General features: G+C 31.8%; 2 protein-coding genes across 2 annotated transcripts; one reads left to right on the forward strand and one right to left on the reverse strand.

The window, feature by feature from the left end:
* Positions 1-314: 314 nt before the first annotated feature.
* On the reverse strand, positions 315-4,275 carry LOC123676293 (circadian clock-controlled protein daywake-like). The gene is made up of 5 exons (XM_045612108.1): positions 4,127-4,275; positions 3,993-4,076; positions 2,284-2,410; positions 755-888; positions 315-676 (listed from the first exon to the last, which is right to left on the reverse strand). Exons 1-5 carry the CDS (start codon positions 4,200-4,202, stop codon positions 369-371), a joined length of 729 nt encoding a protein of 242 aa, XP_045468064.1. The 5' UTR covers positions 4,203-4,275; the 3' UTR covers positions 315-368.
* Positions 4,276-4,842: 567 nt separating this feature from the next.
* On the forward strand, positions 4,843-17,917 carry LOC123675276. The gene is made up of 10 exons (XM_045610621.1): positions 4,843-4,950; positions 6,376-6,459; positions 6,622-6,766; positions 6,898-7,031; positions 7,613-7,912; positions 9,222-9,323; positions 11,589-11,672; positions 14,231-14,375; positions 15,665-15,798; positions 17,536-17,917. Exons 1-10 carry the CDS (start codon positions 4,887-4,889, stop codon positions 17,835-17,837), a joined length of 1,494 nt encoding a protein of 497 aa, XP_045466577.1. The 5' UTR covers positions 4,843-4,886; the 3' UTR covers positions 17,838-17,917.
* The last annotated feature ends 1,413 nt before the right edge of the window (positions 17,918-19,330 follow it).

Genomic DNA, 19,330 nt, shown 5'->3' on the forward strand with positions numbered 1-19,330 from the left:
CATATATTTATACTTGTTTGAGCCCGTGTAAAAAACCCTCTTAAATTTTTCCTTTCCATTGAATTTCGATAAAACTTAAATATTGCTTCAAGCTGACCTCAATTCAAATGTGAAAAATGCCTATAAAACCTGTTCTGCAATTTCCTAGATAAGTGTGTAAATAACAGACAGACAGATACAAATTTTGAAGATATTATTTTTGTGTTATATTACTGTTGTCTTTTTACAGACGTTAATGTTTATATATTTTATTTTCATTGAATGAAAAAGTTGAAAAATAAATAAAATTTTAGTACGAGTTGAAAATATCAAAATCAATTATAGGTGGATTATATTTTTTTATATTTTCATATATCCATATATTTTCTCTAAGCCAAAACTGGTATGAGTAATATTGCATCTAAAGGAAGGTCTGCCAATAGGGGTTTCAACAAAACATTGAAATGTTTCTCTAGTTGAATTTGGAATTCTGGTAGCAGCTCATATAACACAAGTGGAGCATTATCGTTGAAGACTTTTTCGAATTGTGGTGTCAAAATTTTCTTTCTGGCTTCACCAAACAAACTGCTGAATTTGAAGTGAGCTCCGCCTGCTTTAATGGGTAATTTACATGTATGTAGATTGATCTTTCCATTGTCTAGACCGATTGCAAGATCCAAATGGATTTCTACATTTTCTGAAATGAAGAGAAAATTCCAAATGAGCATAAACAATTTAACTGTTGGAAGAAAAATTGAGTGAAAATTTAACCAACTTATAATGATTGTGGCATCTCCTTTGCCCCAAATTGGCAGTGCCAAACATCTTCCATTGATGTTGTATTTTGTTTGTATCTTTATTTCTTTGGCCTTTAAAAACAAGGCAAGTTTACCCACTGCTAAATCTAATCTGAAAAAGATCACAGAATTAATCTAAATTTATTGGTTATAAATGTTAACAGATATATTGAAATTGAACAGGGAATATTTATCAAGTGATCTGTTTCTTGAAGGATCTCCTATTTAATTGTGACACCTTGAAATAAATAATTCTCCATTTAACTATTTGTCATTTCTTCCCGACAATTTCAAGTCTGTAAAAAATCTGTTCTGTATTACAATTCAATTCAATCATTAGGTTTTTTTTGGTAAATTACGATAATTTGATTCTCTCAAACGCTTATTATCAACTGATTGGATGATAGTTCTCAGAACTGAAAATTACACGTTACGCAGATAATAAAATTGCATGTGCCGTAATGCTAGAAGGTTCCAAAGTCAGTTTTCTCGATTGAACATATTCAGAAGCAGATCAGTATTAATGGAATTAATGAATGAAATACGAAATATTTATGCTACTAACAATGATAAGAAAAAAAATCCCGTGGATAAATGAATCTGAAATGAAACCATCTGTATTGTGGATATCCTGAAATATGACCGAAATTGTAAAGTTTAAAATTAATTCTTATGAAATTTTGATTCCATCCTTCTTCTTTGACAAAATGCGTTCACTTTATAATACAAGACCTTTGAAATGATATGTATCATTTGATTTGTAATTGAAAATTGCAATTTTTTTGTAGATTGGGTTATGATTTGATTAAAAATGTTTTTTATCCGTAATTTTAGAATTTTGAGTCGGAAATGATCTAAAAAATTATGGTGACACCTGTCCATCCATGCGACCCTAAAAACTTTCAGAAAAACTTTCACTTTCAAAGAAAATTTCCAGGCTAGGTTGGTATTTCGAGTTCGTTAATGGGAAAATAGGAAAATTGCATGACCATTTGAAATTTTGTTGCGCTTGAAACGACCATAGGTACATTCCAAAAATTATTAGGAGTTGATCATCAGAAGAGCCAGCAACCAATAGCAATTCAGAATTAGGTATACCTACGCAAAACTAAAAGTGTCAATATGGTAGTACTGCTTAAAACTATCAAATTTGTTTCGTTTATCAGTGGAGTACGTTTCGCTTTGTAACGAGAAATAAACATTGTGATCTGCTAGATGATAGATTCAATTAAGAAGTTTTCAAAACTAATCTTTTGCGAACAAATGGAAATTAAATTAAAGGGATGGCTTATCCTTAACTTGAATTTCGAAATTCTACAAGTCATATTTTCGTAAATTTCACTTTCACGCTGCGCTCTGTCGAGACGCCATTGCTCTGACTCAATATTATAGCAGAGTCAAAGGTACCTACTTCGTATGACTTCAGAAGGGAAAACAGGAATTTTGAAAAGAAGATGATTGTCTGATTTTGTTTGGAAGTGTATAGTCGAAAAAAAATCGTACTCACTTCGAATCAATAACATCTGCTTTATTGAGACCATCAATTTTCATATGTTCATAAGTCTGATCCAGTTGTAAGACACCTTTACCATATCCTAACTTTAGTTTTGGGATCGTTAGTGGTATTCCAAGATCTGAAAAATGAATAACAATTTATATCTGCCGAAGGTAGGTACAGGATAACTTTCAGGAGGAAACATATTTTTGGTTTCTCATTTCAAAATTTCTGATCGAATTCAGAATTATACGCAGAACTTACAGTAGAAAATTTATCGAATTTGCTTCATATTGCACTAGTCTCGTTTGAGCATTTTATGCATGTCAGACAATTCCGAACAACTTTCGGTTCGAGTCTGCCTTACAGCCTTAACAGCTTAGTCGTTAATTTTGCCGCCTAGTCATGTAACCTATGAATGAAAGTGAAGACGATAAATAACCCTAAAAAATTAAAGAACCTTAGCGATCAATGAAGAATAGCCCTTTTACCTGCAAAGTAGCAAAAAACTATTCAAATATATTCCCTGGTTCAAAGGTTATATTAATATTACATTTGTAGATTTTATCGCTATGTCTTCTTAAAATGCCCTTCAACTTGGGAGCCAGCGTTAACCAAAGTCTTCTGATCAGCTTTTCTTATCGAGGGCATAAAGGCCTCGAAAAAACAATACTAACATTTGAAATTAACCGGTAACCATTTTTCATACATTCGGGTGTCCTTTGAAATTTAGTGATATAGGGCCGAAAACGATTTCGAAGGCATTTAAGCTCTTTCGGAAAAGTGCCTCTTTTTTATTATGAAAATTCGGTATGAGAATTGAGATCGCGTCACAAGTAGAAGTAGTTCTTTCGGATATGAATTTCGCATTGGCGAACGTGAAATATATCACGTTGTACTAATTTTATTTTGATGGTTTTTTATGGTTATTCGGATTGAGATCCTGAATGTTTTCATAGAATTTCTTGAAATATACGGCGAACGTAGGACGAGAAAGCATAGTGCCATACCCATGGGCAGAGTATTTTATTCTGAATGTTATCGTCGTTTATTGTCAATTTTCAATTCTTTTTTTATTTTTGGTTTTTTCATCTTAATGGATTCAATTATTAAGATATATAGCTCAATGTGAAGAGAGTTCTAGTATATTATTCTCAATAATGAATCTCCAAATGTTTGAAATCATATCTAATGAATAAAAAAATTCATTGTATGTACAAAGCTTCTACTGAAAGCTATAAGAATTAAAATTTGGTAGCTAATCAATTGCCGTACCTTATTAATTTTCTCAGTTACATAATAAAATGCAAGGAATCAAATGAAAATATTTGCTCTAGAGAAAAAACTTATTTTGCTACCATAATAAAAAAATGTTGTATTTCTTACAGCAAATTCCCAGCCTTCATAATTTTAGAATTCCTGGAAAATTTTATTCGGATTCTCTCTCGACAGCATGACAGTTTTAATGAAGAATGTTTTCAACGATTGGAAGAAAAGGTGGAAGATGATTAGCCAAAATGTAAAATTTGCTGTTTTCCTTTCGTTTCCCGGATTCTACATAATGATTATTCTTGAGTCTATCATAGTAGAATTGAAAAATACATATAATTAAGCAATAAGATATAGTTGAGAACATATAAATGGAATAGAAATATAAAGGCAACTCAGGAGAACAATGAATGAAAATACGAAAAAACTCAAAATTGAGAAAATATTCTTACGTTGAATTAGAAGTGGAAGAAGAAGGGTAAACTTTCTTTTGAAGCAATGTTCATCACTCCCTTTGCACGGGTCTCCAAGTCTAGCTGCAAAAAAACAATTACAAAAATATTGACTCTCAATCAAACTTTCTTACATAGGTCGAGCTTAAGAGGTATGGTTGCAAAAACTGTAACGAAAAAAAAAGTTGAGAAAACGAGTAAAAATTTCATTCTGAAAGCCTTCAACTTTCGGTTTTGATAATTTACCTTGAGTTTTTATTCATTTATATATGACTGAACGAGTCGTGATTTTCGATACTTTTCTCATCATTGTACCTTTCGATAAGGCACGTTATTTTCTAGGATTTAGAAGTGATTTGCTTGCATATTTCATTTCGTATTTTTCTGTAATCCATAGTGGAAAAGTTTATGATTTGAATACTGAGTGTTATGTGCATCCAGGTTTGAGTGATAAATATAATTCAGTTTTACTTCATTTTATCCATTTAAAAAAATGTTATCGATGGAGAGATACTATTGGAAACATAAATTTTCTTTGATTAACAAGTAAAAATATCTAAAGGCATTAAAATGCTCAAAATAATAATAGTTTTTACCCACTTACAACGTTTTGTATTGGAAGTACTGGTGGTGAATGACAATTCGAAGCTATTATTTTTTTCCATCTTCATTTACCACGAAATTTCTGGTTCATTTTTGCACTGAAATTATATGGATGTTATGATTGTTGGTTATTAGAGGCTGTTAATAGCGTGCATCGAAGGTGTCACGCTATAGACTTGTTTTTCGTTAGTTCCCACCCTGTTGTTCATATCGAAAAAAGGAATATTTATAGCATGAAGAATTTCCAATTGAATTATTTCAGTAACATCGCCAAGACAATAAAGTGCCAATATGAAAGTCATTTCGAGCTTTTTTGCTTTTTATATTTTACAAACTGCGTTTTCAGAACAGTTGCGTAAGTATATGCTTCAGCTTCAATTAGCTCCTAAAATGAAAATTTTTGAGTTCGTTGTGAACTCAGTATTTTACAAATGTTAAAATAACAACAATCTCCATTGTTGGGAAATAAAATAGTTTGCCGGCCGTCTAATGAAAAATGACGAAAGCACTATAACTTGAAGTCGATTTTCTATTTGAATTTTCAAGAGTTCTGACGACGCTATCAACACAAAATATTGTATGAATCGGTTTTTTTCATTTACCAGCAGAATCTGAACTAGATCGAATATATTGTTTCTGAAATATCGGGTATTTCTTTTCCAATATTCTTCTTCAATTTTCTATGGTTCCAATCATGTAACCATATTTGATATAATGCCCAAAGCATGAATAAATAAAATTTCCGTTTCTGAGTGATCTTGTTTCCTGACGGACGGATATACTCAAATTTGTCCAAGGAATGTCGAACCTTATTGCTCCGGACCATTTCAGGCTCAGAATCCGAAAATTGCAAATATCGTGACGAAATGCTATCGCGATCTTTAAAAACTTAATAGAATAAGTCAGTGAAGATATATGCTAGAATGAATTTATTCTGGGTGTACCTACTATATTCATAAAACTAATTGTATCTGATGATAACACATGGAGTTACTGTTAGATATGCAACTAGTCAATAAGCTTCAGAAATCGGAATAGCGATTTCCAAATGAGTCATCAAACTCGATGAAGGTGATGTTAACATTTTTATTTGTATAAGTATTTCGAAATTCATCTTTTAAATAAATGAGATACGAGTCATAAACCTTTCAAATTTCAACGAGACATGAAACGAAAAATATACATTTTCATAAGAAAAACAACAGTGATTTTATTCTAAAATGCAATACCAAGGTTTCTTCCAAAAATTGAAAGAATGAATCGCAAATATTCCAAATGAATCTGCATTAAAGAACCGAGTGAGAAAGGTAGTGTACACCATTGTCCATTAACAATGAAGAAACCAAGATGCCTCACAAAACCTTCAACTATCGGATGGATTGTGAAAAATATTTGTTTTTAGTCAGTATTTATTGGAAAACATACAGTCGGTTGAGTATCGTGGTGTTACTACATTTTCAAACATGTTTTCAGATAATGATAACTTATGAGTTATTGAGTTGTAGTGCTAAATAATTGAAATTAGGCCACATTGTATATTAGCTGGTAATTACATGACCATGCAATATTGTATAATGAATTTTATTGTAATTGGTGAACGATATCAATAATCAAAACTATAGCTTTTAGGAATTTCCCGTGTTTGCTACAAGTTCTATCTTCTCACCGTCGCATATTGAATTTTGAATTGAATTTAGCTGAAGTGCAATATTACAGATTTACACAATAATTAAAACATTTAATAAATACGAAGAAAAGATAAGTATTATAATTTTTACAGCCTCAAATTTCAAGAAATGCAGTTCGAAGGACACAAAGTGTTTGGAAGAAGCTATCGAAGATTCACTGATCAAGATTGGTGGTGGTAAGTAAATTGAATATTAAATAGGAAAAAAAAATTGGAATGAAAAACCACAAGAGAAATATGAAAATCACTTTATTTTCTAGGTTCTCTTTGAAAATTTTCATTTCTTATTTCGATTTTCCTATTAAAACCGCATAAAGTTATTATGTTTCTCCCGATTAGGAATCAAGGAGCTTGGTGTACCTAGTTTGGATCCTTTGAAGATATCCAAATTAACGATTGGTGCTGGTAATCTTGTGCAACTGGTACAAAATTATGAAAAAATCACTCTTGCCGGTTTTTCTACAGGAAAATTGAAAGATTTGAAGTGAGTAGACCTTTCATGGAAATTCATATTTATTCATTAGATTCAAAGCAGTAGCCTCATTTAAATAGTCATAGAAAACGAAGTTGTTTTTTATTTATGCTTAATTATAGTATATTTGAAATGTTTTACAGCTTCGATTTAGATAAGGGAAAAATTTCGTTTGGAGTAAATTTTGATAAGCTTGAATTCAAGAGTTCCTATGTTGTTAAAGGTAAAATTTTAGTACTGGATGTATTTGGCAAAGGAAATTGTGTTATACAATTAGGTGAGTTTTTATACATTTCAATATTTTACTCGTAGATAGTTGATGTAGGATCACTGAAAATATGTTTCGTTTGATCTTTGATTCGGCTATGAATAATAGTATATTCTAAAACAAGTTGCAGAATGGGCTCCTATTCAAACAAGAATGCGAAATTCAATTCAAACGGTTCAAAGGATTCAAACGATTCATAATTTTTTGTTAACCCGGACCTGGATTTTCAAGGTGGTTATTGCATGATACGTTTGGGCTCCCAATTAAGAACATATTTGCTAAATATGGAGAAAATATACCAGGTGGTTCGTTTGATATTGCCTCAGAAAGAAACGGGCAAAATTCATAAAACACCCTGTATTTCCAGAACCGCCTTGGTGTCAACAATGCACCTGTGAAGTATTTCCGTTTCCCAATGAAACACCCTGTATAATTTTCAAAAATTCCAATGAGAATATATAGGTTCAATGAAATTATTTAATATAGTCGAAGGTTCAAAACTTTTGAGATTTTGGGTACTATCGGTCAATTTTCAACGATACACAATGTTGAACTAAATATAAGTTTACATTTTTTATATTCATCCACAGAAAATGTCAGTGGAGCAGTGGACATGGAAGTTCAAAAATATGAGAAAAACGGTGAAACCTATCTGAAAGTCAACAAGTTCACACTGAAAGCCGAACCAAAAAACGTTCATTTTCAATTCGACAATCTTTTCGATGGTAACAAGCAACTTGGTGATAATATCAACAACGTGTTGAATGATAATTGGAGAGAAATATATGATGAGCTGAAGGCAGATTATCTCAACTCCTTTTCGAGGTACTTGATTAAATTATCAAACAAATTATTCGAGAAAATACCTTTGAAAAATATATTTTTGGACTAAACATAGTGTATAGAGAATTTTCTATAGTTTTGTTTTTGTAATAAAGGCATAAATTTAAATGAAAACTCATTGTTTTTCTACCTATTCCTATTATATTTATCTTAAGGTAAATTATTAGTGCCTTTAATATTCAAGGATATATGATATTTTGATGTAATTCAAACAAAAAAAAACAAATAAATTTCCATCCATAATGGCATGCTTACATTTCACTCTAAGATCAGAATCAACTCATTTACGGGCAGATTTTAACAATGTTTTTATCTGAATAATTGGAAAAAATATGTACAGAGTGTCAAGAAATAAGAGGGAAGTTTTAAAGAACTGAATTTTTTTTTCGAAAATTAAAGGTATCTTTCAAAAAAACAAAAGTTCACAGATCATTCCTTCCAATAATTAAAACAAATTTATTTAAATTTATTTCTTGATTGCTGTTGATATAGTTGAAGAGTTGAAGAATTAACATTTTGTTTGCATATTTTACCGATGAATTTCTGCAAACAAAATGTGATCCCTACCTACTAGACTTCTGCTATTTCTTTTACGAATATCCGTTCATACACCCCTTAGCATTTAATTTTTTCATTAGGGAATTATTGATTTTATGGACACACTCGAAGATTTTAAAAAGTTTCGCAATAAATCGTTATTTCAAACAAATATTCTTAAATCGAGAATTTTTTTTCAGTTGAAAAGTTCTGTTGAAAATATAGAATAGGAATTGCAGAATTAAACAAAATCTCCTCCTCATTTTAAAAATATTTCCACAAATTGACATTCCTTCACTGTTCCAGCAATTTCAAGAAAAAAAAATTTTCATTTTCAAAAAATGTAACTTTCCAAGGAAAAATCTAAGAGCTTCTGTTCCCATGAAATATCCTCCTTTAATTTTCGACAAGGATTCAATCTTTTACTCATTCGGTAACACCAACACCCTGTGTAGCTATGTTCGGTTTATAGGAGAGAGAGCTGAGTATCATTCCATCCATTATCTAATGTGACAAGATAATTTTTTGTCATTGAAAAAATAGGTTCCAGGGAAGCTACATAAATTCACTATAAAGTTGCTGTTCTACAATTATGTCCATCGTTTTTAGGTTGTCTTTCCAGTGGAAACTACATGTTGATTTTTTTTTAACGCTTTTTACATTAATTATGAATAATGCGTTTGTGATATATAGAATAATTATTGTTTTCAATCCTTAGAATATTCCTTGAAGGACATCTTTTAGATTATTGTTTATAGTACATCTCATTGAAATCGGAATATATAGGTATTTATATAGTGAAATTAGGCATATTATAAGACCAATATTATTGGAAGAAACGTGGAAGTAGCACCGATATGATATTGACCGCAAGTGTTTTAGCTGTTTCTTTTTTTCAAATAGCCATCACAGAACAACTTCGTGAGTATATAAATATAATGAAAGATATAGTATTGTTTGAATCCTTAATGTGTATTGCTTTATCATGCATATTTCGAAAACAAATTTTAGCCGTTCCAATTATTTTTTACCTCACCCATTTGAATTTTATGATTTAATACATGAGAAAGATCTTTCATCTTGAGATTTATTTTCGAAAACTTTCATAGCTTTTTACATTATATTTGTTTCAATAATTCATTATTCTTAGGGATTCATTCTTGCAATAGAATCCGATTCAAATTTAAATGCAAGATGAGTACCGATATAGTAGTAAAAAAATTGTAATAAAAAAACACCAAAGAAAAAATTCAAACTGTCGAAATATTCTTCATAATTATGGGATTATAAAGGCCTAGTCGAGTTCATGTAACCATTTCTGTCGATCTTGGATATTTTTCAAGATGATAGTAAGTGTAGAATTTCATTAGATCCCTCATATCTTGTAGATAATGATTGAATGGTTTGCACGTATTCCGCTTTGTTCCTTGATCTCTTCTAGAATTAATCGATGGTTTTCTTCTATCTAGCTATGCTGTTCATTATAGCCATTTTTCCATAACCTCTTAACTTTTTTTCGAATAGTAAACGTAGCTTTTGATGAAATGCTTTTTCGACTATACAGGCTTAAAACTATTTAGAGGTACACTTCAGGGATATCGAAAACCGATAGAAATACAGGGTGGCTTAAATTACAAAAAAATATCGTTATTTAGGGATGATTGTATTGGTGTGAACAGATCTAAAATATATCCAATAGTTCCCGATCCCGAGATATCTCGAAAAAACTAAAAATCGAATTTTTTTTTCTGTATAACTCTTTTGTTTCTGGACATAACTTCACGAAATTCCATTTGTAGCCATTATCCAACATATAGGGATTCTAATGTTATTGTCAGATTTTTTCGGTTTCCCATTGTTTCAGAGACGCGATAGTCATTTTTTTCTTATGGACGCCATATTGGTTCTCCTTATGAGGTGATAACGAAAAGAATTGCGAACTCAACAATGTTTCACACTCTACAAATATATCGAGTCTAGCTACGCAAATTTGAACTTCCTTTTTATTTTTTCGTTTAATTAGTAGACTGGTGCCAAAATCATCGAATAATTTGTTACTTTTTTCAGTTGTTATGTGTAACCATCACTTAATTTTTCTAAAACCTTAATCCTGTTTGTGTGATGTCCTATTAATTGCATAATCATGCTGATACCAACACTTTACATAGCGTATAACTGTCAATGTGTAGAAATTGTTCTACATAATTTAAAAAACTATAGTGGTGAACAACTGTTAACTTAAATCATTTATCATGTTGATATAACAATGTATTTTCATAACCGTTTCATGTAAACAGTTCTGTCAGTGCATTTCCATAAATATCTAGGATTACTTTTTATTTTTTTGTTTAAGTAGTGAGCTGAAGCCAGAAGTTGACAGTTGTTATGTGATACCATCACTTGAGTTTTTTAAATTATGTAGAAACATTTCTACAGACATTGCCAGTTATACGCTATGTAGAGTGTTGGTATTAGCATGATTATGTAATTAATAGGACATTACTTATTGAAAGATTAAGGTTTTTACAAAAATTTAGTCATGGTTTCACATAACAACTGAACAAGTTATTCGACAATTCTGGCAAGAGTCTACTACTTAAACAAAAAAATAAAAGAGAACTTTTCGTAGCTAGACTCGATACTTTTGTAGAGTGCAATACATTGTTGAATTCGTATTTTTTTTCTTTATCACTTCATAAGGAGAACCAAAATGTTGTCTACAAGAAAAAAATTGACTATCGCATCTCTTAAACAATGGAAAACCGAAAAAATCTGACAACACTATTAGAAAACTCCATGTTGGATTATGGCTACAAACCGAAAAAAAAGAGAATCTCAATTTTTAGATTTTTCGAGATAATTTGGGAACCATTGGAGATATTTCAGATCTGTCTACACCAACATACTCATCCCTAAATAACGCAACTTTTTTGTAATTTAAGTCACCTTGTATTAGTAACGGTTTCCGATATTCCTGTAGTGTCCCTCTAAATAGTTCCAACCCTGTAGGTATTTTCTATTTCCTAATTAATTGAGAGATTGATTTATTTCTTTGTAAGGCAGTGTAAAAATAATAGTGCATAACAAAAAGTATGAATATAAAGTAAGAAAACAAAATTACCGATAAAGAACTTGAATTGAATATGTTATGAATGTTCCAAAAATTAATTGATTTTCCGGCTTTAGCTTCCAACTTCAAGAGATGCAGTTCGAAGGATTCCTTATGTTTGAAAGAAGCTATCCAAGGTGCATTACCTTTATTAGCCAATGGTGAGTACAGTAGATCAGGTGGTCTATATCATAAAAAAACCATAACTACTCTTTGAAGGTGAGCCCTAGGCATTTATATTCAAGAGAATTGAAGAGATTTTACTTATTAATTAAAAACAATGTTGATTTTGAATTTAGAATAAATACTCAATTATATCATTGGTTGGTCGGATAGGATAGGAATGAAAAAAATATGTATGAAAAGAGTTCGTATTTCATTTTTTGTTACACTATCCAAGCAGCGTCAACCGGTGTTAGTTGGGTGCTTGTCTTGTGATATAAAGGTATGTCTATAGAAAAATAACAATTTTAATTTGATATTTCAAGTATAAATGGGAAAAAATGAACTGACAAGCACTCATATCTCCTATTTTCATGTATTTTTTGTATTTTTCTTATCTCTGAAATCGAAATTCTGATTGAAAACGAATTGATTTCGATATACATAAAAGATATGAAAAAAACACTGATTTTATAATCACAATTCCAATTTTTTTTTTTTTTTTTTAATACGCATCTCTCGGGAAAAGACTGAGCTTATAACGCCCTTTCAATGAATGAAGAAATCGGTTTGTGCGTGTCTTAAACTGCTGTAAGTTGCTTTCATCATAAAATTCAGTATTATGTATTGAAAAAAGAACATCAAATTTTTTCAATTGAAGTTTTTTTATGAGCACTATAAAGTATCCTTGAATTCAATAAATTGGTAATTTCGAAATATAAAATTAAAAAAAAATTCAAGAAATAAATATTTTTTCAGATCTTTTCATTATTTCTTTTTTATGAATTCAACTTCATCTTGAAAAAATCTGTTTTCAAATCTGATACATGCGGCAACCTTGATAAAATATAGCTCAAATAAGTACATACAGTATAAAATAAAAATTAGGAAAAATCAAAAAAGAGGTAAACTTTGGTTCGTAGGAGGTTATATATATGGTTAGTTCCAATCAATTTATATCAACCCTCTAAGCAATCCTAAAAATGGGAAGAGGGTTGAGAGATACCTTGTTTGGAAGGTAATCCGATGATCTTTGAAAAATGCCGCACCCTTGTCCTTCTTTGTTAGTTCCTTTGAAAAATAAAAAAAGAGTACAATATGTAGTTAAACATATATGTAAACATTGAGAAAACTTGATGAAATGTTGAATGTGTAGGCAATATAACGAAGAAGAAAATTATAATGCTCTTGTGTTTAGTTTAGGGTGACGTGTGGTAACCACATCAAAAGCGTCATGTATGACAAACCTAGGTGTTGTTCAGTTTACAGTTATAGTAATTAAAATATTGATTCCCATACATCGCTGTCTCATTTATTAGATCAATGCTATGTACCTATACAACCAATAATACATACTTGGAGACTTAACCAGAAATCGCTGATTTGAGAATGAAAAACATTGCAAGTATTGCGAATTTGTATAGGTACTGGGTTTTTCAACAACATTGTCACTAAAAGAGGTATAAAAAATTTTTTCTACAAAAGTTTCACGAAATCGACTAGTGTTTTTGAAAATGATTTCACAAAACGAAATATATACAGAGTGGGCAACATATTGATTGTAACTTCATTTTTTCAAACGGAACACCCTGTATATTTTTCTATATTTGGCTAGGTCTTTTTCCCCTGATTTAGAATATATGACATATATTTGGTCTATCTCTCTTATTCTGAGTATCATAGAGGATCAAATTTTAAAAACCACCTGGCATGCTCAGTAATCAGTTTTCAAGAGGTAGGCTGCGATAACTCAAAATGTCCTTTTTTGAGTTATCTCGTTGACAATGATATGACATACGTTTTTCACTATAAATTGGAATTGGATGATTTGGATGCAACTCCATATATTCTCTCCTCGTAGCTTTCTTATTTTTATTGTTCTTCACATAAAGTGAAAATATTTCAAATTTTTCCGCTTCTGTGTAGTGCATATTATATGAATAGTTTCATTCAATGACAAACGTATATCATATATCGTGCAAACGAGATAACTCAATAAAGGACATTCTGAGTTATCGCAGCCTTCCACTTGAAAACTGATGACTTAGCTTGCCAAGTGGTTCTTAAAATTTGAAACTCTGTGGTACTCAGAATAAGAGAGATAGAGCAAACATATTTTATATATTGAAGTCAGGGGAAAAAGATCTAGCCAAATATAGAAAAATATACAGGGTGTTCCATTTGAAAAAATGAAGTTGCAGTCAATATGTTGCCCACTGTGTATGTATTTCGTTTTGTGAAATCATTTTCAAAAACACTAGTCGATTTCGTGAAACTTTTGTAGAAAAAATTTTGTATACCTCTTTTAGTGACAAAGTTGAAGGGGGGGGAAAAACCCCGGTACATATCATTTCACTAAACGATCTAAATCACTTAGAATATAAGATGGCTTAGGAAAAAGTCAATTGAACATGAAGAAAATGGAAACAGAGAACATAGATTGTCCACGCGGGGGTGAATTTTAACTGAGATATAAAAGGTTCTTTTAGAAGTTGTAGTTTGTAGTATGTTGTAATGTAATATATCGTTACCATCTGACAATTTTCCTTTCGTTTAGGCATTAAGGAGCTTGGGGTTCCACCTCTAGATCCTGTTAGAGTGTCCAAACTTACTGTTAAAGCTGGAAAGATGGTGCAACTGGTTCAAAATTACCATAACGTTGAATATCATGGTTTATCGCAATCGAAATTGAATGATGTGAGGTTTGTATAACTTCTACAATGCTATGAAATAATTTATTGGTTTTCCTGTGCTCTATGTTTCTGAAGTTAACAACGATGTCTAGAGAAATTGAATAGGCATACCTATTACATATGTTGAAAGAAATTATCCGAGAATAGGATGGTGATGTGCATCGGAGGCCTCACGGGCCTTCAGACTCTGATGATAAATTCCATTCGATTGAACTAAACCAATATTGATAGTTTTTTGTACCGGGGATAGCTGAGCAACTATTTCAAAGAAAAAAACTTTCCCAATAACATTTCCATGATTGCATGTTATACTGAATATATTTTCCAGAATGAGATACTTTTGACAAAATAGATTTGTTTCATTCTATTTGAAACAAAGAAAAAATTCAATTAAAAATGACTCGATTAATTGAAATATTCTGTTTATATGAATTGGTAATATTGGCAATCATGAATTTGAGTCATGATCTAAATTACCATAACCATCATTTACAGCTTCAATAGCGTTTTAGTAGAATAGTTTACCATGAAATACCTAATATTGATATATTTTTGTTTTCGTTAAATTTATCGCCAGAAATTGTGATTAGGGATTCATCAAGCCAAGTAGCTTGATATTTCAACAACTACTTGACTTGAAAATTAAGTTGGTGAAAAATTACATACTTGAACTTGACTTGACTCATGGGGGGCGTTTACTCTCACTCTGAAAAAGCAGAATCTTTGAATTTTTATGATTTTTTTCAAATTGTTTATGATAATTTGTTTTCATTTCTTCTAATCAACCAATAACCCCCTTCGTTACACCTATGATTGCCAGTGTGACTTTTAGTAGTTTTCTCGCATTTAAAATGGAATATTATTTATTTTTAAATTCGGCATAAATATGCTAGTAGATTTTGGCAGTTTTGAAAATCTAACATTTTGAGTATCAGCTCAAGCGACGGAGGTACTCAATATTAAGAAACTGTATTTTTTCATATTTTTATTATGTCATTATTTATAGTGATTTATTATTGGTTCCCATTTCAAAATAGTTGATAATTTTTAAACAATATAGTTCAATAATTAAAAATAATTCATCGTTTTTTATTGATGTGACACTACACAATGCTTAAAATCATATAGCTTGATAGAATTCAAGTACCTACTTGATAAATAAATACTTGACTTGACTTGAGATTGAAAAAGTACTTGACTTGAGCTCGACTTGATTTCAAGTCAAGTCAAGCCGCAATAAAGGCATCATTCAAAAACAGAAAACAGTATATTCTTTAGAATTTGTATTTTCATTTCAGTTTTGATTTAGAGAAAGGCAAGATCATAATCGATTTCATTGCCCCCATGGTGAATTTAAACAGCAATTACGAAGTGAGAGGTAAAATTCTGGTTCTAGACGTTTATGGCAAAGGAAAAGCTACCATTAAGCTTAGTAAGTACAAAAAAACCTTCAAAACGCATCAAGAATTGGTCTTCGAAACATAAAAAATGTATCTCCTTCTATAGCATCCAAATACTTCGAAATTGAACAGGTCAACGAATAATACAATTTTCAAATTTTATTTTCAAGTGTTTTTAGGATAATAGTTTGTTTTTTTTGCAAAAAGCACAATAAGGCGTTACATTAGACATTTCTGAAGATTTTTAACGGTTACCATAACAATGCTTCTTGAATATGGCCGTAGTACCCCGATCACGCATACAACTTATCCCCTCCAAGCATACCTTACTATTTTCTATGCAACACAGGCGTGTGTGATGCTTCGATCTTTAGAAATAATGAGAATAATTAAAGATACATCATTTCCTCCCACATAAAAATTTTTCAGCTGATTGTTTATAAACTGCTTTGATAAATAAAAAAATCAGCTAGCAAAAAGTCGAGGGAAACCTGGTCAGCTGATGCATTTAAATGAGCAATAGATGCATCCGCTTAACTTCTACTTAATAACTTTCAAAGTATCAGCTGACGGTTTTTCCACCAAGATACAGCCAGCTAACATATATATAGTTTCATATTAGCTATCATCCGGTAAATTTTTGTTTGAGAGGAAATCATTAAATCATTCCCCCCAGCCGAGTCGTGGCTGACGTTCACGAGGCTTTTTATTACTATTATCTGATGCATTCTACTAATTACCGTTGGAGAGAAACTTGGTCATGTATATCTGTTACTGGCTCCCGGACTACAAGGTTTTGCTCTTCTAGTGCCATCGGTTGTTTAAAGTTGTTTGGCGCTCTTGAAGTTTGTTTTCTGAATGTCTGATATATTTAGATATTTATTTCAATATATTTCTAGTAAATCTGAAACGTTGATTCACTTTGGTACATATAAGTGCGTTCTTTGTGTAGAAACTCGCGAATTGAGTGAAATATCATATCACTGATATATGTTCATTTCCGCGCGCTTCATGTCAAATTTGCTTACTGCATATGCTCCCTCTATCTATATTCATTACTCTGAGGATCAAATCAAGCCCTTTGATATAAACGCTGGTTGATGAATTCGTTAATTAAATTTTTATAGAATTAAATCATTGAGCGTTGTGACTTATAATGTATATTCCGCCTGGGGGGAGATATATCCCCCTTATCCCCTCCTTGGGTACGCCACTGCACCGAGTAATGCTGAAGTAATTAAGTTTTTTGAGAATATTCGGTTATTTCGGCAATAGTCGAGTCGTGAAATTTATGTCCAACTCAAGTAAGACAAGAAAAATTTGAAAAAAAAATTGATTATTGTCAGTCATCATTTCTTGTACTTAAGCTATGTAAAGCTCAATTAAAGATCTTAATAGCCGACTATGCAAAGAGTGAGCTCGACTGAATATGATTGCCTAGTACCACCAATAAGCAAGTGTTTTTGATATTATCGATTCAATGAGGAATTTCAGCATATGAAATTCCATTACAATGGAAAATTTAGAACAGATTCTTTGTCGATATTTTAACCATTGTTCAAATAGCAAAACACACCCGTAATGAAGTGATTGAATTGAGTATCTACTATAGTAGAAGTTCAAAATCTGCATGAATATAAAAATGTGTTATGACAACTTATCAACAACCTAAAATATCGATGATCCTTGTAGTCTAGTGTTTCAAATGATCAATTTCCTGTACTTTGTTTGTTGAAGAAAACTAGTAAAAGTTCAAATGTTACTTTCAGAAAACATTAACTCGAAAATGACAATGGAAGTTCAGAAATACGAGAGAAATGACGAGACATATTTGAAAGTGACCAATATCAAACTGGAAGGACAGCCAGAACATGTCGTTTACCAATTTGATAATCTTTTCGATGGCAACAAGCAACTAGGAGATAACATCAATAATGTGTTGAATGACAATTGGAGAGAAATTTATGAAGAGTTGAAAGAGGAATACTGGATCGCAGTATCGAAATACTTGACTAAGTTAACCAACAAATTGTTTGAGAAAATACCTATAAAATTTTTATTTCTTGATTAGCGGTTTGATATAAAACAATTATTTGTATGAGAATCATTCACTTTTAAATTGTTACCATGATTAAATATATATTATGATTATTCTGCTTTTTATTTAAGTATCAATTGCAACTTTGAAAACTTCATAATGCGCAATTAGAGGAATAATAATAATATTTATTTCGCCTGAAAATGTCAATAAAAAAATTTCAAGTTAACAATTTAAAAGATACATCTACAAAAATATCGACATAAATTAACACACATATTAAATATACACTGCTCAACAATTGATAGGGATCACTTACTTGTTCTAAATTTATTTCTGAAATATTCGCTCCAAGATTATAAATTTAGTCAGATATCAGAGTATTTTCAGTTGATAATATGGTTCACTTGAGAAAAGAATGAAAAAATGGAAAGTTGGAGAGAAAAAAAGACTTTATTAGGAACACTCAAAATTCTGTGTTCGAATAACATAAAAATTTTATGATGAAACCACAAGAAGGCTGAAGTTTCGGTTAAGCTAGTACCTAGTTGGTCCCCCATGAGCTCGTCTCAAGCATTCTACCCTACGAGGCATACTTTCGATCAAACGATTTATAAAATTTTGGGGCAAATTCGTCCAAATATCCCGTAAAGCGTTAGAAAGGTCCTCCAGGTTATTGATCGGTTGTTCTATGGTTGACAATTGTCTAGACATCTCAGACCAGACATGTTCGATGCAATTCATGTCTGGAGAGCGAGCTGGCCAGTCCATCCTATCAATAGCATGAGTTTATAGCGCTTCATTAACCAGACGACTACGGTGTGGATGGGCATTATCGTCAATTAAAATGAAATTCTCGCCCACGGCAGCCGCAAACGGAACAATTATGGGTTCAATAATCATATCGTGATATCTCTGGCTGGTCATGGTGGTGTTCTGCAGAACAACCAACTCTGTGCGTTGGTTCAAACAAATGCCTCCCCATACACATATAGAACCTCCGCCAAAAGCTGTTGTGGGTACCATAAACTGTTCTGCATACATTCGACCTCTTTCCCTCTAAGCAAGAATACGTCCATCGGAGTTGACCAAACGAAATCTAGACTCATCCGTAAATAAACATCGGCTCCAATCTCCAAGTGTCCAATTGCGGTGCTCCTCAGCCCATTGCCGTCGATGAACCCGGTGTTCCCTATTCAAACGGGGATGTTGTACCCTCCTACGCGCTCTCAAACCACGAACATGTAGTCGTCGTTTTACAGTCTGGTTCGAAATTAGAACTCCTGTTGCAACTCTCAGTGATCTATTGAGCCGCGACGCCGGGTAAGTGGGATTTCTCCTAGCATTGAGGATCAAAAGACGATCTTGGGCAGCTGTTGTACTGCGCTGCCGACCTCCTCCATGAACATAAGCTACTGAGTCGTTTTGGATGAACCTATTCCAAGCACGACTCACGACACTTTGCGAAACATTCAACCGCCGGGACACTTCTCGCTGGGACAAACCTTCCTGTATCCACCGTATGA

Source organism: Harmonia axyridis, chromosome 3 (assembly GCF_914767665.1).
Source record: "Harmonia axyridis chromosome 3, icHarAxyr1.1, whole genome shotgun sequence".
Lineage (NCBI taxonomy): Eukaryota > Metazoa > Arthropoda > Insecta > Coleoptera > Coccinellidae > Harmonia > Harmonia axyridis.